At 40.8% G+C, this 24863-nt stretch overlaps 1 protein-coding gene across 3 annotated transcripts in view; it reads right to left on the reverse strand.

Moving 5' to 3' along the window:
• Positions 1-21556, reverse strand: part of LOC143344929 (uncharacterized) — a 39469-nt gene extending 17913 nt beyond the window's left edge. For all 3 annotated transcript variants that reach the window (XR_013080172.1, XR_013080171.1, XM_076771559.1), the window contains exon 1: positions 17671-21556. Coding sequence is in view for 1 of the 3 variants with exons in the window: in XM_076771559.1 (XP_076627674.1) it covers positions 17671-20735 (3065 nt within the window). In the remaining 2 variants the exon portion in view is untranslated. The remainder of the gene's footprint in view (positions 1-17670) is intronic.
• Between the last annotated feature and the right edge of the window lie 3307 nt (positions 21557-24863).

The following is a 24863-nucleotide window of genomic DNA, read 5'->3' on the forward strand; positions in this document are numbered from 1 at the left end:
TACAGAAGTCGAGAATATTAATACACATACATATGTATTAAACGTACATATAGTTAGTAGGTTATGTTCCATTCGACAATTTCTAAGAGTAACACGATGAGTTAAAAAATTATTCATGACTCGTGAACTTTCGACTCGAAATAATTTGAACGTTCCGGACACGAGATAGATATTAAAATGGTATTCTGATCTAAAACGTCAATTTTTAAGCCTATTTTGTAGGTATTGAAATTTTTAGACGAAATTAAAAATTTTCAAATCATACTAAAAAAATTATATTTAGTTGCAGGGGTCAATTACAATCATTTTTGGTGAATAGACATACCCCCGAAATCCTACTCAGTTTCGAGAAAAAAAATTCGAGAAGGTGTGAAATTTTTCGGCCCAACAATTTCTCTGAAGTGCTTAAAAAAAAAAATAGCTAACAAAATCTTATCGTGATATTGCTTCCAAATTCCAGTTACGGAAGAGTTAATTACGGCGATCGGTTAGAAACAAAGTGGAACAAGATCCTTTTGTTTCTGCGTTTACCAACACCGTGAAACGACAATAATGGTTTCGAAGCTACGAAGAATTAACAATCAACGAACGAGTTGGCGTCGCGAGCGTGCGCCAGTTATAACAATAATGCTTCGCGAAGTTTCACGGGCCACGATATCGACGTAAATGAGATTACGCCGGTGAATCGTAATTGCATCGAAATGCAAATTAACCCGGGCTCTGCAATAGCCGGTAATTACACGACTCCGCGATTCGAAGGCTGCGATTCGGATTTTTTCGTCGTCCCCTCGTTTCCACGGTACATCGTGGATAACGAGACACGGCGGTGTTCATTTTGCCGGGGATTAAAGCTGGTCTTTTCTTTTTCTTTTTTTTTCCACCGGTATTAACTACTGGATAAATCTGTCATCGCGTCCGTACGTCGCGTGTTCCGTTTCTCCTAACCGAATTATTTTCATATCTCGGCCACGTGTACAAAATAACCTAACAAGACCAAAACACTCTTCCTTTTCTCTGTAATCGAGTCGTTTTAATTGAAACCAGGATCCCACCGCGGCTGAAAAGTGCCCGGGTCGCCGAACCTGGGCAAACATTCGAGAAAACGTGTTTCAAATATTATTTGAAATTGTATTTATTACGATATTACGCTTTATAAAATGTTTTCTGCACGCTCGATCTCCCTCCATCTTTTTCTCCGCTCTCGCGCATTCGGTCTCAGTTATGCCAACCCTCGCACAACACTTTTCCCTAATTCCCCATTCGCTCGTGCCAACACAGAAATTAGGCACGCTCGACAGAAATAATGGATACTAGACGAATAAAATAGAATTTTAATTGGTAAGTGAAATTATAGTAAGGTGAATGTTTTTTGTCGAATAACACTGGTCAACAGTTGATTCTAATTCAGATAAAAATATTAATTTGAAACTTATTTTTGGCCATTATAGTAATTAAAAAATACTCGTATCCGTAGTTGCTCATCTAGTAATATGTTTATTTATTAATATAGTTTATAAGTAGATATCCTGTAGCATGTAAAGTGATTGCTACGACGGGAGCCACTTCGATAACCCTGCAATTATTGATTATAAAGAATATTGGCACAGGTTGGTATTATAATATATTTTGTATCGTTTGTTCTTTTTACAAATTCAAGGGTATATTCGGTGTATTTTATTAAACGGTAATCAATATCGTATATAGTAATAATTTGCAATAATTTTAATAGATTTTCCAAGATTTAAATACTTCAAAGGGGTCTTTAATTAACACGTACATTTAAATTTGTATAATATAATTACTAAGCTCGAGTTAAATAACCATATATAATAATTAAATTTTCCTTCGTCGTGGAATGGTTAATTAAATTATATAAGTGTTCGTTTTAAGATCCAATTAAGATCGTGACCACGCCTACTACTCATAATCTGTGACACGTACAGGGTGTTTGGCCACCCGTGGGAACAATTTTAATGGGGCACTCTAGAGGCCAAAATAAGACGAAAATCAAGAATACCAATTTGTTGATGGCGGCTTCGTTAAAAAGATATTAACAATTAAATTCCAAAATTTCAAATCGTTCTGGAAAAATTATTTTTATTTGCGGGGGTCGATTACAAGTATTTTTGGTGAATAGACATACCCCCGCAATCCTGCGCATTTTCGAGAAAAAAATTCAATACGGGCGGAACTTTAAACGTTAATAACTTTTTAGCGAAGCCTCAATCAACAAATTGGTATTCTTGATTTTCGTCTTATTTTGACCTCTAGAATCCCCCATTAAAATTTTTCCCAAGGATGGCCGAACACTCTGTATAATATGACAAATTTACGACTGTACCACGATAATATTCGTCATCTTTCCTTCGAAGAAGCAAACTCGTCCGAGATTTAAACATACTTCAACGCGCTGATCATATTTTGCGTTCCATTCTCGTAAGTTTCACGGATCACGAAACCGCTCGATTATGTAACGAGGCTGTTACTTTAAGCATCCTAATTGACTTAAAGTACAGGTTGTATGAAAATTACACGTAAAAAGCGTGTAAAACCAGAACGGTATGGCGCAAAATAAGAGCCTGTACCACCTACCAAAGAAGCTCGTCCGGTTTGGGAAATATAACGATAAATTATGTTGCTTAAAATACGTTCCCTCTAGTGACCAACATTTATTTCCACCGTAAGAAATATTTTTCTTATGTGGGTGACAAGATTTACCATTAAGTTTGAATAAAATTTGTGAATTTTAACAAGGTTACAAAAATAACTACTGAAACAGATTTTAGGTTATGTAGCTTAGAATGGTCTAAAATCAACATTTTATTTTCGCAGAATACAATACGGTTTTGTCTGGCAGTGAACGTGTTAAAAACGTGGTTAGAATGTAATTGATATAGAAATATTCCTTCAGTGGCGATCTAATGCATCAAACGACTGTTTTATGTTCTTTTACGGAACACCTCTGAGGATACTCGTTACGGCCCTTTTGATGTCTGGAATGTCGTCATAATGATTTCCTTTCGTGGTTATTTCACTTTGTTTTCGAATCGTACTGAAAATACCGCGTCTCATCGTTAGCAACAGTGAGTGCACGTCTGTTTAGCAAAGCTTAATGCACCTGAACAAGTACTTTACAATCGCATAATCTGAAGATCACGGACATTTTAACCTACACCCCGGTACGTTCCAGAAGGTTATGTTATAAGAGGTTATGTTCGAGAATGATCAGCCCTTTACACCGTAGATTATTGTGAAAAGATATTTAAATCATTCTAACCAATATAAAATCTAGTTCGTAACCAAAAACAATTCCCACCAGCGACAATGATTACTGGTAACCTGACAAACTGAGTACAAGTTTATAGAATAAATAAACTCGCGGTGTTCTTACAGAAACGTTGCCCATCGTATGTCAGAAACGATGTATTCTTTCTTATTTGACCATTATCGAGAATGTTCGTGATGTCTTCACTGGTTCCAAAGATATTAACTCGCGACTGTTTATGACTTTTAATGCCCGTGAAAGAAATTGACGACGAGCGCGACGTCGGTAATTTATGTAACTAACGAATACGCGGGATCGCGACTGAAATAAAGATGGCCGCCTCTACCGCGTAGACTTAATATCTGGATTCTTTTTCTCTTTCGAGCTGGTACATGCGTCAGTTATGAAATACGAACTCCCGGATCGAAGGAACGCCGTAGCTCGGGGTTTTTCGTTCCAACAGAAATGACTCCCTGTCGAGTGATTCGATCGCGGGAAGGAACAATTATTACGAGGACTGAACAATATTTCTCTACGTGCTCCTTCGAAAGTCTCGCGTCTCATTAAATCGGCAACAAATCAATACCGATATTAGAATGACTCGAAGGTTGCTGCTTTTTCGGAACCGTTTAAAATGGAGGAAATGAAAAACTTGTACTGTCGGGTCGCCGTTACCTTCGTTGCGATGTATTGCTCGGAAGCTTTTCGTTTTATAATTGCATTTCGCAGTTTCTCTCTTTGTTCGGTGTAACTTGGACAGTATGGGAGCGTCGAATCGATTGCTTGCATAGGCGATGAACAAATGTGACTGTTTAGGTAGTCATTTAATGCACGATTCTACGAAATTAAACGACTGAACTGATTTCGATGAAACTTTATATTTAAATTTTGTATAATATATACAAATCATTTCAGTTTTTAAATAAAATATTCAAGCATGTATCAATAAAATTGTCTCTACTTGCTCTACTTTTTTAAATTCTGACGTCTCTGGTACAAAATATTTCGTTATAAAATAGGAACAAATGAATGTTTATTAACATATCTTCGATCGTACAGGATCGACGATGTTGGAATAACAAATAAGACGATAAGCATAACTGAAAAATTCGTATTTGTGAATGTATCAATGTGACAGTTTAAAAAGGGGGGAAATGAAATGAATGACGTAACGTACATAAAGAGATAACTTATATATATATATTTTTTTTTCTCTACGTGTAGTCCTCACAAAAATAAGTCGATTATTTCTGTCCCGAGACGAATGAATTCTGGTCCACTGTGCGTCAGACGGTTAAATGACGAAGACTTCGAGTCGCCTGTGGCTTATTACAGTCTGAAACGCGCCATTTTAGAAGACGTACAAATAAATGTCTTGACCTTCGACCGGCGGCCATTAAATCACCACTCGTTTATTATTGTACAGATTCACTTTGGGATTTTTCTCTCGATTATTAACCGGATTAAATTTTTTATGTAACACGAATTTTCGTAAATTTCGTTAAAAAATATATAATAATTTGTAAAATTTCTGACGGTAGACGATTGAAAAATTGAAACCTGGAAGTTTCATGAATTTTTAAATAGCGAATATTGATTATTTTCGCGGAATAACAATATAAATTGAACGACATTTTATTGTAAAATTTTTATACAGAATACATTCACGCAGCATCTCGGTCGATGCAGTTGCCAAATTCGACGGCATTGGATTATTTTCAGCGGCTGCATTAAACGTTCAAGTTTATTGTGAACCACCAACGATGGCGGAGGATACGAAATAACAAATTGTTGAAACTTGAAACCATCGAACGGCGTTCTTTCGTTGTTAATTAACAGACTGTACCGTTGTTTCGATATTAATGGATACCGTTTGTGTCTCTACCGAAAAGTTAATTAATCTTTTCGTGCCTGAAATTTAGACGCGGTTTTCAATCGAGTTTCGTTGACTGATCATTAATTCAAACTTGCTCAGAGCAATACGGCAGTCATTAATACAGGCTTATTAAACTGTGGCGTCGCCTCCCATGCTCGCCACCAGAGGGGTCGCGCTCTCACAAGTGCTCGACCGACCCCTCGGTTGCTATATATACACTCCTCGAACGACTTCTCAATATTCAGATTACGGGTGTGCTTTTACGTTATTGTCGCTTCAAAAATGAAAAGAAAATTGTCAGTTAATGGATATCTATACGAGTAAATAAAATAAATAAAATTTTCCCCGCTCTAATTTATCGCGACGAACTTTAATAACACGATAATAATTTTCTCATTCCTCTTTTCTTCGTAGACTATCAAGACTTTTGGTTTTAATCAAATCCCCACGAAACGTCTGTGTAAATGGTTAAGTTTTCATTGAGAAATTTTCCGTTTCGCTCCGGTAGCCGAAAACATCGTGTTCCCCCCAATTAAGTTCGTATAATCGAGACTCCATTGTGGCTGGTTCCGAAACGGCGGCAGTCGCGGCGAAAGAATTAAGAACAAGTTGCCGAATACCAGGGTCGACGACACTTAGCGACGAAAGTGCCATCGTAAGGAGTGTTTCTTTAGTTTCGCATGCCAGAAAATTGTCGAGTACCACACTACGGCTGTCTGACAGTACGGCTGTTAGTACCAGCTCGAAGAGTACCGGTACTCGGCTCGTAACGACTCTTCGAAACGAGGAGGATCGATCGAGGTGCCGGTGGTCCGCACGTGCGCAGAACCATCGCTCCTCTCCTCCTCCCTACTCGCTCTATCGCTCCCTATTTTCTCTCTCCGGTCTCATCCTTTCTCTCTTCATTACTTTCCTTTTCCCTGTCTTTATCATCGTTCCGCCCTCCTCCCACCGCTACTTCTGTTTATCCCTTTTCCTTTATCTTTCTTTTTCCCGTATCTATTTACGTCTTCCCGTCTCTCTTTCTGTTATCCCACGTTATTACCTATTCCCTTTCACGTTGTCTCTCTCAGGCCCTCTAGTTGCTCTCGTTCCAGTTGCCACCGCCACCGTCGCGCCACACCGAGGTGAACCAACGAACCCACCCTTTCTCCTATGTACCGCACCACCCACGCACGTCCTATGTACGAACAGGTCACGTGCGTGTGCGTCACATAGGGCGTGTATGTAAAATTCGATGCATAAGTCGGCTGGTTATGCGTGCACCTATCCTACGACGCTAGCAACGGGATCGAGCGTGACTTAAATTTTCATCGATCTTATTCAGCCACATTTTCCACGCGCCTTTCCCGCGTCCACATCGTCCACGTGTACCGCGACACGAGGTTTGGGAACTATATCGAATATTATTATTAAAAATTATTCGAATAAAGCTATTTTATCATCGCTATTCAAATATCATTATATGGTTATCGGTATTTAGCTGTACTCAAATATTATTCGTATCTCATTATTTGATTATCACTACTGAAATATTATTATTCGAATACGGTCGAGTTCCGATTATCCGGCACACGAAAGCACCTGAAAAACGAAATTCTAAGTACTTTCGAGGAGAAAAATTCTTTATCGAAAATATAATGCGTGGCCTGAAATGTTTCTGCATTTTCATTTTCTGTCTCACTTCCTCGCGTGTTAATTTCTGTAACCTGTCGGTAATATTGCGAGCGACATGAAAATGGTAATGGGGCTCTAGAGCCCTGAAAAACGAACCGTAAAAATACTTACTTTTAAGTATTGTTTTTACTGTACTATTATTACTATTCAAATATTATCACTCGATAATTTTTGTTTGATTATTACTATTCAAATATCGCTATTTAACAACGACTATTAAACATGAAATACAAAAGAGGACTCGAAAACAAGGTCGTGGCCTATGTACGTTTACATAAATTTTCTTTTTTTTTCATTTTTACGTACAGAATCTGTCGCTGATTTCCACACAGTAGGAAACATACTGCAACGATCTTATATTTCATCCTTGAGATAAGTAGAATAAGCTTCTGTATCATCATCGTCTCAAGGCGAGTAGAATAAGCTGTTATTGTCTGACCACTTATTTCCAAGACCACTGCGCGCGGAAGGTTAACGATCTCAGATAGTTTCGATAACACTCGATGTCTTAAATATTTGTTCGATACAAATATTTAGTTTGTTTCGATAAATTAATTTTACAATACAATAATATATATTTTTTCAAAATTATTAATTCAATTTTAAAGCATCATCGAATCTCCAAACTTGTTTTTCTCACGCTAAAAATTCGTTGTTTGTTGCTCGAATAAAATTTTGCCCATCTCATCAAGGAAGTCGTTTTATAACACGTGTACACGCAAATTGTCAACGAATATCAGTTTTCGTTGTACAGATCACGATGGGGAGAAAACATTCCATGAAAAGAGAGCCACGTGTCGACATTGGCGACACGTGCATTGTGACCCCTGACCGTAGAATATGTCAGAACGAAAGGGGACACAAGTCAAAAATTACCCTACTTAGTGTTATGTCTGGTATTTACGATAAATTGGCTTAAGGCATACAGAATGTTTTCTACCACAGAATCAACAAAAAGGAAATTGTTTTTACTTTCAACGAGCCTATTTGTTTCTCATCCTGCCTTACACGATACTTTCTTTTTCTCGTTACTTGAACTACTTTGTTATCGTTTCCCAAAGAGGACGCTTTGTAGCATTATTGCCAGATAAAGTACGTTAGTTTTCCAGCGCAATATCTTGTATAATAATTTCAGTAAAAATGAACAATTTAATTTTGTTTAAACTGATAACCTTAGTGGAAATATTTAAACGTTCGATGTAGTTGTCAGTATGAACATTATCTGGCATTCCTTGAGCACGATAACGCAATGTAAACAATTATTATATTGGATATGGAATAACAATAAGAGCAATAGTATCGGTTTGTGTAACGTTAGTGTCGATAGCATAGTGTGGCAAGTCGAGGTTTAACAGATAATAGTAACAATGGTGACAGAATTCTCGTCAATATTTTGTTACGTGTTATCGGCACCTATAGGCATTTAATTAAATCACTAACGTGTGCTATTGGCGTCCATAGTTGAAAGTTAAATAAATATACGGTAGACTGGTACATTTTTTTAGGCAGATTGGTTTTTATAAAAATCAGAAAAACCACGATAATAGCAAAAAGTATCATCGTTGTATCTTAAAAGACACACGATATTCGAATAAATTTTACTATGAGTAAAAATTGTTTTTTGAATGCCTGTGAATGGGACATTGTTACTTGATAAATACAGTATCATTTTTAGCGATAATAAAGAATACTTCTATTTTATAACAAATTTTGAACTGCTATGTTCGTCTGTTGCATAAAAGTTGCTGATAGTGAAACAATGTAGAAAAAACTAGAGGATGTCTGTACGTTGCAAATCGACAAATTAGTCTCAAGTGCGAGCTGAAGCACTTAAAACGTGAGAAGCAGATTGGAGCATTGACCAGGGTCTATGAACTGAATGTGCCGGGCAGAATCCACCCACCTAGCTACAGGAACACATTGTCTATACAGCTATAGTATATCATACGAACATCGATCCGTGAGAGCGGTCTCATGGGCCCTAGCGATGTATAAATCTCTGCACCCCAAACTGACTGCCACGTGTTACGGTATGTCTGTTTTCACTGAATCCTTAGTCGTACAAATACAGAGAAATTTAATCCCATTTGGGGGGATAAATCAGATCAATCGGAGCTAATCATGTACCGATGTTGTACGTAGAGAAGTTATCGGATTCGTGTTCGTCGACTTTTGCGTAGCATAAACAGAAGGAACACGATTAGAAATCACGATATCGCAAGCTAAGTATAATATAATAAGGGGTCAGAAAATTCAATGTCCAGCTGGACTTTCGTCCGTGCAAGATGGCCGCCGTTTCAAAAATATAACTACTTACACTCTATCCTGAGTTATTACGTCGCGACTTCGATCTCGATTAGTTAATCCTATGTCAATATTCTGCTGCCATTTCAACTTTATTACATCGCAAAATTGCGTCGTGATTTTGCAGGTTAAACGTCGAGCCGAATCCCGGTCCGCGGGAGCGCGAAAACTGTACAAGATGGCCGCCGTTGCAAAAAAATGTTCAAGATAGTTGGGCAGCGGGAAGCTAATGCACGGGAAACCGAGGGTATTCGATAAATTCATAATTTCGTAAAACTGCACGCTGCGCAGCGGTTCCAGAAATAGACACCCAAGCGTCCTGAATGCCAATGGCGTCATTAAAACTAGATCGTGCACTTTCTTGCGACCACTGACCGAGATTCATGCTCCCGCATCCTGCGCCTTCTGTAATTCGAGTGTCTTCTCGTAATCCGCATATGCTTTTAAACCGACTTCAGGTGTCCCCCGCCTCTTTCGTGCCCTCGAGTCGGGGTATCTCGAGTATCGACAAGTATCTCACGTATCTCGCGTAACTCGAGTATCGTCTCTCTTTGTAGGGTACGGTTGTGCCCAGTAGTACGCGATGCCCGTTCAAGTAATCCAGATGGCATTGCTACCAGCGAGTAACACTTCAGCGACACTCCAGTTTGCGTACGTTCACGCACGCCGTGCGACCCTGTCGCCGTTCGTATCTCTTTTTTTTTTATTATTCTTCCCTTAATTTCATTCGCGGAACGATCGTGGTTCCGCGGGGTAACGACATCGTATTAAACGATTCGTCGAGCACTAGTCTCCTTTGATTCCATAACGACGATTTAAACGATTATATTTTTGTTCAGTAGCCGTAAGATTTCTAAGTGATTTTGATACGTACAGCACACTTATTACGCTGCCCTACTTAACTGTTTTATTTCAAAGTCTATGCTACGAAATTTTGGTTCTGTTTATTCGTTTATGTTCGTCGAAGTCTGCTAGCCAATTTCTGGTGGAAAAATTTGCTAGGGATATTATACGATACATACAATATCGATAATAGTGAATATGTATATATAATTTATTAATAGTATTAAAGAAGTAAATAATTTTATACATATTACAACATTTTATTTCTTACTAATTTTCATAATAGTTTTGTCCAACATTTTATTAGTGAATTTATTTGTAATATAAAAATCATGAAATAATAACGATTTATTATCTAAAAGATTGTTTATTTCGTGTTTCAAGTAACTTATACCCAGGTCTGGTTACGATAAAAAACAAAACTGCGAACGACCATAATTTCCCTGGAAGTCAGTGATGTGCAAGTAAATTATTGGGGGCATCAGAGCTTTAGAGAATATTCAGGTTTCTAGGCGTAATTATTAGAAAGAAAAAACGGATAATATGATGAAAATTGAATAGTTATTTATATCAGCACTTTCTACACTATATTTATGATTAATAAACATGTTCTTGAGTAGTTACGTGTTTTTATTTTATATTATTGAAAACGTGAATTCATATTAAAGATGGGTTAAAGAATGCTGTTTGTTCTTTTAAGGTAAAATATTTGGTAGTAAAAATGTAAGAAGAAACAAAATTTACAACTCAATAGTAATAATTTCAATGATCGTCAATTTTTAAACATGTTTCCTGTACCTAGTATTATGAACGAAAAGAAAGCGAAACGTTTCGTTGATTGGAATAGTTCCCACGGCGTAAACGTTACCCGAAAGCATTTAGTGCAACAAGTATACATAATTTGAAATCATAAATGTGTTGCTGTTCCATTATTTTATATCGCGTGGCAATAATTTAGTGCCAGCCAAGATCATGTACCGTGTTCATCTTGATGGTAGTCCCTTTGTCTATCGTTTGAATACAATTGAGATTGCTATCGCACCGCCGACTTAGTAATCTATGTACATTTATGTAAATGCGAGATCAAGGAAGGTTAATTCTTCTACTTCTATAACAATAATGCGACCAGATCTCTCGAACGCGAGATCGAACGAACTAAAAGTTTATTTCGAAGTCATCGATGTTAAAGTATATTTTAATCAATTTTATATAAACACGAACAGTACGAATTACGAATTTTTACTGTCACTGCAACCCACGACGATCAAAACAGCACAAAGAGACAAGCAAGTAGAAAAACGAAAAGATCGATGGAAAGAGTGATTAGAGTAGAGGTGGGTAAAAAAAGACAATTTAAAGAGGTTCAAATAAATAGAGAACGAAAATACGAAGAGGGAAACAGAGGCTGAGATAAAGACAGAGATAGAGACAAGTTTTTGCTATCTTTTCTTTTCGTCTGTTTCTCTGTCTTTCTCGGTCTCCCTTTCTGTGGTAGAAACGTGGGCGTGGACGTAGGCGAGGTAAGCTTCAGGGCCGACGAGCATCGACCGATCCAACTGGACGCATCGTAAATCGTGACCAATCTCGTGATTCTTTAGCAATAGCACATCGATCCAAACGATTTTTCATCGGGGAGATTCTAATTTTCGTGCTACGATTCGAATAAACACGTCAGCAAATTTCGAGAAACGAACCAGCATTTCGTGCAATTTTCTTTCGATCCGCCATTTTGGCAAACGACGCCATTTTGAAAGGCTACGTTCGTCTTATTTTCAAGTACAATAATAACTGTAGTTATTCGTATTTGTATTTCCAATAATAGAAAAGAAAAAACAAGAAACTAAAACCTGCAAGGACTGCAACGAACTTTTACAACTATTTACACGCAACCAACTATCTTAATAGTTATTTTTACTGTTCGCTTATCTGCAGCAATCCCGAAGTTACGTCTTTTTCGTGTTTCGGTTCTCCAGATACGAGTATCCATTTTCATTCGAACGAGCACAAAGTAATAAAATTATCGAGCAATTTATTTCGCGTGCAGAACGCGTCTGAAAAATGGGTGACATTTAACGGACGTCGATGAGAGGCAGGAGTTCCCGTCGCGTGCATGGTAATCGCGATGGAAATTAATCGGGGAATCGAACGAACGAAAAGAAAGAGAACGCAGAAACGAGAAAAGAAAATTGACATTCGTCCGTCGATAATACGCCCATCCGAACGGATAATCGAAACACGTATTTCCATAATTTGCTGCTCGATTACGGATTGTGGTAGGGAAGAAAGCGACGCGCGATTTATCGGTTAATGCGTTTCACGCCGCGGCGACAGCCATCTTGAAACGCGCGAATTCGTATCGAAACGCAAACGATTCCCAGTGTTTGACAACGCGGCGAACGACGCCGCTGCAAAATGTTAAAACGAGCACTGATTTTAATTTCCTACACTCCCCCCTCCTGCCCCTGGTGGTGGCCTGCGGCTTTCGAATTCCCGTCGGCACGATCGATGGACGTTCGTGTCGTCACATGAGAACCCTCCTTTAATACCTCTCCCTCTCATTAAAGCCGTCCGCTCATCGCCAGCATGGAGTGTAGCATCCTAATGCTATTTACACAAGTGCTCCGCGCTGGAGCGAAAGGGCGTACGAAACTGTTCCTGGCGTTCGAATCGTGCGACAGAGCGCTATAAAATACCCCATTTTACGCGGTACAGTTCGATATTTGGCTTTCAGAATAGCGTGACAATTTTTTCTTGAAGACGACCGTCTTAATTTGACCGAAACGTCGATAATACAGAGGCTGTTTATCCAGCGTTCCCTGTTTTACCATAATGGTGTAATTTGATGACCTTACAATATGAAATACAGTATCATTTAGCACTTTAATTGCTATTTCGTCTAATATATATGAGTAACAGGATTCCTCGGTGTGGAATCAAAACAATTATTGAAATGTTAAAGGATACTTTGAATAGGGTTTATAAATTTTAGTGGGGTTAGGAAATAAGTACTAAGAGAAATTGTAGGTTACATACCTCACTGTTGTGTAGAATAAAAGTTTTGGACTGGCATGTGTTAAATGGCCACGATTGATTGTATTTCACGGACTGAATACGATAAAACTTATTCCTAATAATCTGATATGTAAATCTCGTCGATAACACGAATAATGTTTGCTTTGCGATCGTTAACAATCTTTCTCTAATGGAAATATTATTACTTAAAAATTGTACCGTATCATGTAACACTTTAAATGTTGCAACACTTTAAATGGATGACAGGATTTCTCTTCATAAATTTTAGCTAGTTCAAGTAAATAGGTACTAAGACAAATTTTAGGTTATGTAGCTTACTATTGTATAGAATAAAAGTTTTAATCTGTGATTCAACGTGTTAAATGATTGTATTTCATGGACTGAATACGATAAACCCAATTTTCAATAACTCGACACATAAATTAAATCTCTAATGATAATATTATTACTTAAAAATTTGTACGATCTAACCGAGCGTTCGCAGCTTTCGATTCACGCGAGAGACTGAGAAACCTTCGAAAATTATGCTACCCATCATGCATATGTATACTGTTCTCCCCTAAAAATTGCAACGTGCGCTTAATAGTCGTTCATAACTTTCTAATAAAGCGTTTAAAGATAAACTTTGTATAACGTTTTTTTTCTTATTTCCAGTTATAGATTATATTCTCACTGGTTATCTCGGGGCAAATGGAAACATCCTGCGATTCCTCTAATATATGAAAATAACTTGGTAACATAAATAACAGATCGAGGTTAACGATTGTATCTTCAAAGACGTATAAAAACAATGCAAGACTGAATAATTAACACACAGCATATACTTATCTAGTATATTTTTGTTGTTATAAGTTATTATTCTTGTCTTTTTTTTGAAAATCAGTTTAAAGCGTTCTGTTGTTAGTTTTAAAGAAGGTTTTTTAACCATGACCTATCCAACGTCCAGAAAATTTTCTCTCGAGCACTCGACGTGTCGCGATAGCATAATGTGCCGGAAACCATCACGCTGATACCACATCTGATTACGATACTCTACCGGCACTTCATCAAAAAAGGAATTGCAATTCATTGTCTAGGAATGCAGTATATTTCTGCCTATTTACAGCTACCATCGATAAAATAAGGGCCAATTATCCAGTTTCCGATCGTATCGCGTCGTACATTAACCTAATGGACACTGTCGTTTCATATGTCATAACCAATATGAATTTTCCACGGACCAATAATGCAATTTCCCGGTGTTCCTCTCGACGGCGATTCGCGAATGCCAATACAGTCCGCAAACAACACTTTACCGCGAAATTAAGCATCTATTTCCCTACTTTATAACGTCCATCGACAAAACACTACACGATTACGGTAATTATTCTCACGACGTCGTTGATGCAGCAAATCTTGGACAACCGCGAGGATAACAAATGACAACACAATGTGAAATTTATTTTCAGTCGATGGAACCAATACTGATATATTTGCAAAGTTTTTCTGGTTAAAATAGGACCAAACACGATGTAACTTGAATCATATTTGCGTATTTAACGAGCGTGCATTTGTATTTAACACGATTTTCGACTCTATTGGAAATAGATTAAAAACAAATTATAAGAAAATATATTATATAATATATAATTATAAATTATAATTATGAGGAAAGTTTTAAAGAATTGTAAAACAGATATTAAATTCTCGTCGAGATAAAAAGTTTGAGATAACGATATTACGATCTAAGCTGATTACGTTTTTGCGGTTCACCTATATATTACTAGCAAGCCTATATAAATTAATGCGTCTCTGTAACTAGACCATACGTTTATTCTTAGTCATCCTACATTTAGAAAGACGTATGCTTCGCTAATTTAATTGTTAAGATTCTTGCAAGATTCTGAATCTTCTACGATTCAAAGTCAGTTTTCGAAATTAATAGAAAATAAGATATCTTAATACACCTTAATTGAGATACAAATATATATATATAGTTCTATTTTAAATAAATTTCGTATTTCATTAAAATTAAATATGTTGTTTTTATTAAATTTTTAAAAAATCGAAAAATAGATACAGTTCCTCGACATCGTGAAAAATAATTCGAACGATATTTTATCTTTTCTACGTATTTCTTCGAACCACGCAAGAATATTTGTCCAAAGTTATTCAACTTTAATACCATGTTCTGGTACTAAATTGCAAACAACGACAAGGCAATTTTTACTGCCAAGCAACTAATGATATCTCAAGGACCAAACCTAAGGTCGTATCGTGTTTCCAGTTCGTTCTTTTGCGCAGCGTTTAAAGTCTAAATAAAAGTCTCTGCCAGCTTCGGATCCCATTATTGTCTCGACAATGAAGGTAATTTTAATGAGTACGATATAATAAGGAGTAATGGGGACAATAGAAGAATCGAGGGAGATAATAACTTATACCCAGGCGGGGGTAATGACTTTTCCATAAAAATTAAGTGAAATTTCGAAACTCGAAAATTGTTTTCATTGAGTTTTAATTAACGACGCGGTAATATTCTTGTGATTTGGAACGTACATTTAAAAACGAACTTTACACACCATTACTCTCCTCAGATCTGGTTTATCAAAATTTATATTTTTCATTATTACGTAATAGAATACTTTGAATAACAAAACATATTTTATTACTTATGCATAACTCTATTTTTGCGTTTTATTGTTATATATCTACGATTTTAAATTGGAAAATTGACTTTTTTTAAACTACTGTGTGGCCGGAAATGTAACAAATTATTCCCTTCAAACGGCTGTAACTTCTAGACACATTTTCAAGGTTCCAAACTTTAAAAAAATACCCTCCACCCCAAAACAATTATTAGAACTACTTAACTCTACTGATTTCTGCTCCAACATTTACGATATCGAGTTTCCGGTGTTACAATTAACCAAAGAACAATGGAAAGGTAAGGGTGATGGGAGGAGTTTGAGCGCGAGCCACTGCGTCTTTATCAGTCCTCCGAGCCGGGTACGAAGACTATGAATTTGAAATATCTGTTTGCGCAATGGTATACCGTAGTCAACGAATACGTAGGGCGAAACTCGGAGCCACGACCCACTTTCGTGCCGTGCCAATTGCCGACCGTGGAACACACGAGTCCTAATTAGAGAAGTCTCGATCGCCAATTAGACTGTCACGTGTCGGAGGAACCGACCGTCAGAATTCGATCGTCTCGCGAACAGAACCTGGCGATCGAAACCTGGAACCGCTGGATATCTTATCTCCTCCCTGCGTGCCACCTACGGGCATTCTATTTCGGTCGCTCGAAAATTGTCGTCCGTGAAAATTAGTATGGCAGACGTTCAACGTCGAATAAATCGCGGCGACGTCGGCAGCCTGATCCACTTTGGTCTCGATGTTCTCGCAAGGACTAGAAAGTTCAGGAATTCGGACTCTTCGTCTTGGAACGAACGATTCGATCTACGTGATCGAACGACTCCCCTTCACCAATTATTTCAATGTTCCGAACCGACACGTCTAAATCACATTACAATTTTCCAAAGACATATACATATTCGGTTTAATTGTCGAACATCTCTCTTCCTCCCCCCTTCGACACGCAGTGTTAGAAAGTATCAAGAGTACTAATAAACATCGTGTTACACAGAATAGGATCGCCTTTGTTGCGGTCACGGAATATTGGCGCGACTTTGTCATTTCGTTCTTTTAACCGGCAACGTCGCGTCTGCAAGTTGATTCTGTCCTGTGGATGCAGATCACAGATGCAGCGAAAGGTTAATCCATGGACACTCGATTTTATATGCTTTTCATGATGGTTTTTTTTTCTACCCTTTCGTTCCCCTCTCTTTCGCATTAATTACAGTCGTCGTCGTAGAGAGCAGACGTATTTCACTCCGACTTATTTCATGCAATATTTCCCCCCCGTCCTCGTTTGCATACCAGAAGGTAAATAAAATAACCGTGCATAATTATCTTTATCGAATAACATCTTGGTAAGGGAGGGGAGGGGGGAGAAGGAATTTTGTTGAAAAGCGTTCCGTTCACAAATACGCGCAAGACAATGACACAATGGCTCCGCGCTTTGGGCCATTGAAACTGTTACCCGGCGTATGTGTCGCCGCTACATACTTAACGCGGTTAAAAAGTTTCAGTGCACTTGTATTTCATAAAAACATCGACCGTGAGCCACGCGCACAGAGAACTCGGGCACAAAGCATTTGACAAAATGAAAAAAAAAAGAAAAAAAAGTACTGTTTCAGTACCGAGAACACTGGTTGATGTTTCTGATATAATAAAGTTCTTTTCAACTTTTGAATAAAATAAACGACACTTGACGGCGGACGTGTTTCGCGTCAATTTCTTAGCACGAAACGTTTCTTTGCACAGCAATGTACGTTTATGTGCTTCGCGTTAATATTATATACACGGGAAAATGTCGCGAAACTTCGTGGTCGTTTATAAATAAACGATGCGTCCCCTTACATTGTAGATTTCAATGCTTCGTGCGAGCATAGAGACGAACTGTTCGATCATCTATCGACAAGTATCGTGTGTAATCTTGGCCGAATAATTCAGACTTTTGAAATACCGTTGTTCGAAATATTACCTCAAATAATCGTGTAATTTATGCAATTATATACATACGACGAATGCACTTATCTTTTTACTAAAAACGAGACACAGCAAATGTTACCTGCCGAACAAAGGATGCCAGAGCTGCGAGTCGTCGGGCGAGCTAGCCGTGGAGCTGACTTCCGGTTCCTGCTTGAGCAATCCGCTCCTCACCCTGAGCAACGGCGGATAAGGACTGGTACGCCGACTGCTGGACAGATCGATGGGCGCCGGCATCAGGGTGCCGATCGGTTTGCAGCTGAGTTTGGGCCTCGTTTGCGAGGCGTTTCTCGTCCCGTTGCTCGCGTGACCGGACCCTTTGTTAGTGCCGTTGTTGATTCTGGTATGGGACTGTCGTGACCTGGCGACCGGGCCTTCGCCGTGGTCGAGGACGTGCTGCAGATGAGCCAGTGATATCACCAATAAATCTGGATCCCTGAGCAGATCCGGTCTGTTGAGCGCCTCCGGTAGTCTGAGCTCCGGCCTGGACGCCAGCAGTTTCGGAATTTCTGTTGCCGGGGCTGCCGCGAGCCCTGGCAAGTAATCCCTGGGCACCAGCAGGGGATCCGGTATCAGGTGACCGGACGTCTCGATCAATTCTCGTAGTTGACTAGCAGGATCGAGCAGCTTGTCGGTGGTGCTGGACGTGGCGCAAGGTTCCTCCGTCGCTCTATGCTTGCCGGAGGACTTCTGGCAAGTCGATTGGTTCTTTTGTCTACCGGCGGACCATTCGGCGGACATTGGTCTTTTGTGGTTGGCGCGATCAGTCGCGAAATACGTGCTGTGGATGTCGCCGCTGGACATCGGTCTGCCCGAGTTCCTCTCCTGGCTGTGAACGCTCGATCGTTCCTGGAAGCTTCTGTTCCCCTTTCGAGCGCCGGTCCTTTCGACGTCCTTGGCGTACTCTGGCCGAACCGTACGGTGCTCGCTGGGTATCTGATCGCAACGACTCGAAATCTCTTTCTGTTTCTCGTAGTCCCTCGCCTCCAATTGATTCGGCGACGACAGGATGCTCTTCAAGGTCAAATCACTTTTCGCGTCCTCCGAACAAGACACGGAGCACGGAGGGCTCGGCAGCAGTCTCTCGAGGTACGCGGACGAGGGTCTCCTGGAAGCCGGGGAACACGGGATTCCACTCGGCTGCGGCGACACGACCGTACCACGAGTCCTGAGCTCCTCGAGGACCTGCTCGTCGAAGTGTTCTACATCCTGATATTTGCATTTCGCTTGAGCCTCGCTGTTCTTGCTCGAGCTGATCCCGTGGGCCTGATTTTTCGTGCACTCCATAGGAGTTTTCCGACCCTCGGAATTACCGGTGCTCTGCCTGTGGAAATAATCTCGGTCGGGCTCGTACGCCAACGAGTCCGCTTTCTGTCGTCTCAGGTCCTCCAGCACCTGCGAATCACAGTCGTCCTCGTCCTCCTCCGTGTCCCTCTCGTCGTCCTCCTCGTGAGGGAATCTGTCCAGTTTCGACTCGTCCGCGTAAACTTCGTTTTTCGAAAAGTTCACGGTGCTCTCGGGCGATTCCACGCGAGCTTTCGTGCTCGAGGAGATCGAATGGGCCACCGTGTGAGGATTTCGGTATCTGTAGCTAGGTATAATGATCGAGAGGCCGGGCAGATTTTTCGGAGAGGCCTTTTGCGTTTCCGTGGCGGAGTCTGCGTTCTTCAACAGCCTCTCCGCGCACTCCGCTTGGGAATCCGGCGATCTGCTCGACGACGACGCCTTGGAGGCTGGCCTCGTCGGAGGTATCACGATGTTCTTCATACCTTCCGGCGTATGAGTTCTCGTTATAGAGACGGAGAGTCCAGGTGTGTTCCTTAGAGCGTTCAGAATCTTCGAGCTGTCGTTGTAATCTATTTTGATGGGATCTCCGGGTTCGTCGGGTCGTTCCTCTTCCGCTTCCAACGGAGTATCCCCGAACATCACGTTCTGATACTTGGAATGAGATTTACACTTTGCTCGGTGCGCAAGGCCACCGTCCGCCTCGGCGATCTTGCACAATTTCTCCGCGTGACTCTTTATGGAAACGATAACGACGTCTTCTTTCGCTCGAGGACTCTTCTCTTCCTCGTTCTCCGTATCGTAGTTCCCAAGAATCTTTTCCTCGTGTATCTCTATTTTATCCTCGGCGTCGTTGGCTGTGACGTTGCCCTCGTGTTCGTAACCGGAGATCGAATTTGCCTTCGAGTTCAATACCGTGGAACCGGAATCTTTCATTTTGCTATTCTCGTCGAGAACCTCGTAGGTTTTCGTCGAATCGACGGGCAGATCGGCGCTAGGCGTATCGGTGGCTAGAACCGGCGACGCTGTTGCGTTTATCATGTTCAATATGTCTTGAATGCCCGCCTTGTTCATGCGTCTCCTTTTCTCGCTATCCGGCTTCTTCTCGCCGGCGATAATATCATCCTCGTTCTGCCCCTTCTCGTCGTTTCCTTGACTCTGAAGGACATTCTGATGAACGCCCTCGGGCAATTGAGAAAAGTGTAGCTGCTCCAGCACCACTCGCGGCTGAAACAGCTTGTCTTTCTGCAGCCTTTCGAGATTATTTCTTCCGTTGCACCTCGCGAACTCTTTCTCGAACCTATTTTCTTCCATCTCGTCCTCTTCCTCTTCGTCGTCCTCGTCGTCGGAACAGGACGCCTCTTGTTGTTCCTCGTCCAAGGGAAACCCGTAATTCCTATCGATCTCATCGTAATTCCTCTTCCTTCCAACACCGTCCCTGGTGACCAAACCACTGGTCCGTCCATTTGTCGATTCTTTCGCAGCGACACGTTGCCGTTTCCCGATCTCTTTCTCGTCGTTTGCGTCGGACGAATTCGAGGAGTTCGCGCCGCTCGACTTTTGGGAGCCACCCAGACCGGTCGAGTACATGTTCGACGCCGTACGCGGTATCGAACGCCATCCTTGCGCCGTCTTCGTCAGCTTTATCCGATTCCTCTTGTCGTAATCCTCGCATCTCACCTCGACGATCCTCTGCTCCCGCTGCGAGGCCCACAGAAATATCGGATTCACTTTCGGCCGTTTCTCTTCCGGCTCCTCCGATCGCTCTTCCCTAGGCTGCTTCTGATGTTTCTGATGATGGTGATGATGATGATGACGTCTTTGACGACGGGGCGCTGTGCCCCGTGCAGGGGCCCCGCTCATCACTCCATCCAACGAGCTGTTATTACTCTGCCACTCGTCCACCGAGACTGCTTCTTCTGGCAGCGAATCGTAATCCCTCTACGCGTTCTTAAGAACCGTTTCCGTTTCGGTCTCGTTATCCTCGACTCCTCGAAACTATCCTATCCACGAGAATGCTCGAACCTTTGGTTACCCGTAACGCGATCGATTACATTCCCCGTACCTCGAGATATTCCTCCAACCGGAGAGATCAGAGTCCGATCTCGGCTCGCCCGGAAGTGAGTTTCTCGCAGTTCGTCAACAAACGAGCCAGTTTCGAGCAACCGACGATCGATCTCAAGGGCATTGACATTGTTGACCCAGCACTTCCGCGAGTCAGATGCACCGGACACACACGCTCTCCTCTCCTCCTATCCTCTTCCCGTCGTCGTTGCTCGAGGTCCACGAGTTCGTCGACACTGCCCAAAGAGGTTAGTGGTTCCGCGAGATAATTCCACGGTGGTCAAGGTGGTTCACCGATACCGGAGGTCGACGACGTTCATCCGGCTATCGAACCGTGACAGTTGGTAGAGCAACGGGGACGACGATCACCGCACGCGTACGTCGATTTTCATCGTTCGGGCATCCACGACGTCGATTTGCATCGAGCTTGCGGCGTCGACTCCGTCGAGCTTACGGCTGGCAGCACTGAGTATGTTCGACCCATCGAGCTTCTCTCGAATCGTTCGCTGGCTCTCTCCGTCCACACCGTCCCCGCCGTTTCTCTCTACTTACGCCGGTGGTTGCGACGAATCTCACCCCGAATCTTCTTTCGATCCTTTCCCGCTGTACCGACGTTTCGTTTTTTTTTTATTTCCCCCCACCCCACCCCCCCTCCCCACTCGACCCGGTTCGTACGCGACGTTCGTTTACAGCCGTAGTGTCCACCGACAGGGCACCACCGGTCTCGCTCCTCGACCCTGCGCGAATCGTCGACGATGGGACCGTGGTTGTCGAACAATTGTCACCGATGACATAACACTGCGAGGTCTGTTCGCCGGTTACATGTTGTTACGCGCGGAGTCACTGTCTGGGAGCTACTGTCGGTGCCTCCTAGTTGCCTTCCACTTCGTCGCCGCCGCCCCCGCTCCACGGAATCGCGAGCCAGGACCGGAACTATCGGCGGCGCCCGTGCCTCGACGACCGAGCTTCGTCCTTGTCGTTTTTACCGCCGCTGGTCGAAAATTGTTCGGATTCCAACGACGATCATTTTTATAGAATGTCAGAGACAGCATCGAGAGCGGTTATTCTTTATTGTTTCTTGTCAAAAGAAATGATCAGCGATACGATCAAATTCAAGAATTAAGAAACACAATATTATTTAGAAAGTTTATTTCTATATCTAAACAGAGGAACTGAAACGTACTACATTTATATAAATTTTAATTTAGTTTCTTTAGATTCCTAAACTTATTATAAAAGACACTTGTAAAAATAAAATTCTTAATAAATGACTAATATCATCGATAACATTGTATTCTAATATCGTAGATAAACCTGAAATATTGTAAATATTTCCATTTTAAATTACCTGTAACGTACGTTTAATTTCTTATTTTGTAGCTACAGTATTAAACACCGTCGCCGAAACTGCAACAAAAGACTTGAATTTTGATGCTCGATTCTTTTAAGTAATTCTGTCGTCGTAATGGATATTGTAATTTTATGCCTTGTAACTACATTATACGAGTTTATTTATGCATGCAGCGTAGATAAATGCGCCCCGAGTTATTTATACGGTAAATTGAGTGTCCACATTTCTAACGCTAGATTCGCTCCTTAAAATTCGAATACCACTGTTATTTAAATAAATATTTCGAGTCCACCACATCCTTATATTTACAGTCAAACATTTCTTATTCGATTATACGTTTCTATGATTTTCTACAAACACGACTTCACACGGACGTTACTTCTGAAATAGGGAATCTAAGGGTACAAATGGTATTCGTAAATGTTAATTTTTCACTTTATCGCGTCGAGGTGGAATTTTTGGTTTAAATTTCGAGCGAAGGTTGGGCGACAAGATGGCTAGCGCCGGTAATGTGCGTTCCTACCCCTCACCCCGAGGTAGCCAGCTCGCGACCGGAGCACCGACCACGGAGAGAGACCGAACGAACAACAGACGAGGACGGAACGAGAGGAAAAGAATGGGATAACCTGCGTGTACATACAGGTATACTGAGTGTACGCGAAGGTAACTTCGATTGCAATGGTATCAACGATATTACCAGCGTTAACGCCGGGCAAATTTGGCCGATTTAGCCGCGCCTTATTAACGACCTTTCTTCCAGCGAACGTTGTTCGCGTTAACCTCTGTCGCGTGAAATCGCACGAATCGCCCGTTTCAGTCGCCGTGGCTCTCGCGGTATACTTTCGCGATCGCTCGTGCCACGATTCTATCAAACCAACGGAAACGGTCGCCGTCGACTATTTTCGTTTCTAAATCAATTATCGATTCGATGCTGCTCGAGGCTTGAGCTCGCGCTTGAAAAGTTCCAAATTCGAGACATATTTTAGTCTAGTAAAGAGAAAAGAAAGGAACCTTGGTATTTTTCTCGACGAGAGATTTATCCGTGTCCCCGACGAGGAACTAGTTTTCGATAAACGAGCACCTCCTTGTTAAGTGGCCCCACGAAGGGGGCCGAAATCGTAGTCACCCTATATCACCGCTCGAGTGGAACAGAGAGATCCGATCGAAGCGCGAGAGAGAGAACCGACCGCGATGAAGGAGAGCGGTGCTACAGAGAGAGAGGAAAATATTTTTATTAAAAGGAGGGGAGGCGACCTAACGGAGGGAGAGAGACAAACGCGCGGAGCAGTACACCGTGTCGGATGCTGATGCTGCATTAAGCCCCGTTTGCACTTCCGCCCTTCCATTCGCGAGCTTCGATCCTGCGGTATGGCGCGGATCGTTTCGAACTGATTTCAATTCTGCACCACACCGTGGACAAAATTTCTAGAAAAACCTAAAATGTTGAGAATTAATTGAGGAACGTTAGAAAATCGAAAACGAATATACAGGGTGCTCGGCCACAGCTAGGAAAAATTTTAATGGGGGATTTAAAGTTCCGACCGTACTGAATTTCTTTCTCGAAAATGCACGAGATTTCGGGGGTATATCTATTCACCAAAAATGCTTGTAATTGATCCCTGCAACTGAATATAATTTTTTTAGAACGATTTGAAAAATTTTTTTTTGCCGAAAAATTTCACCACCTATCCAAAAGTGGTTAGGATTTCCAAGGTATGTGTAATAATACTTATTTAAATATTATTTAACGTTATACTCAGTTTGTAATGCTCTTTGATATTATGCGAAGTTTTAATGCATTTTCCCCCCTCTGATTAGTCATTTTTCCATATGCCAATCATTTTAACTGGTCTGGTAGAAATAAATATACGTTAAACATTGATAATTCTAGTTTTACATTTTTGCTGCGCTCCTTGGCCGTAACGTTGCAGTTTGTACAGTTTTACAATACGCACTCGCATGGCGATTCTTCGTAGAATAAGTACGGACTTCCGTATCTTATGGAATCACACGCATTTATAATTTACTTTGTAAAATTACACGTGTACATCCAGGTAATTCGTTTCTGGATCTGAATTTATAAGGACTCGAAACTAATTAGCTTGAGTAGCCTTTTCCTTTCATGTCGTGTTTCGTGAAAGGTATTATACATATATTTATACTTTTATTATTTCCTATAAGAAATGTTCGCGAACTGAGACACTTGAACTGAGAAAATCGGAGAAAAACAAGAATAACCATCCTGTTAATATTTAAGTTTAATTTCATTTCTGAATTAACAACCTATATTATTTGTACGATTATAAAAAATATTTTTACAATTCAATATCGAAACATTTAAAATCAAGAATGGAAAGTTATCGAAATCTTACTTGTTTGGTATTATTTCTAGATACTGATATCATTTGTATAAATATATACAAATTGCTATATCAACGATATCAATGCTATATAGACCGAGCAGATAACAATATTATTACACACGTATTAAATATAATAAACACCATTTAATCTGTGTAAGATAACAAATGAATTAACATTACATAATTTTGTTTGTAAAATTCGAAAAACACAAT

Source organism: Colletes latitarsis, chromosome 8, assembly GCF_051014445.1.
Source record: "Colletes latitarsis isolate SP2378_abdomen chromosome 8, iyColLati1, whole genome shotgun sequence".
Lineage (NCBI taxonomy): Eukaryota > Metazoa > Arthropoda > Insecta > Hymenoptera > Colletidae > Colletes > Colletes latitarsis.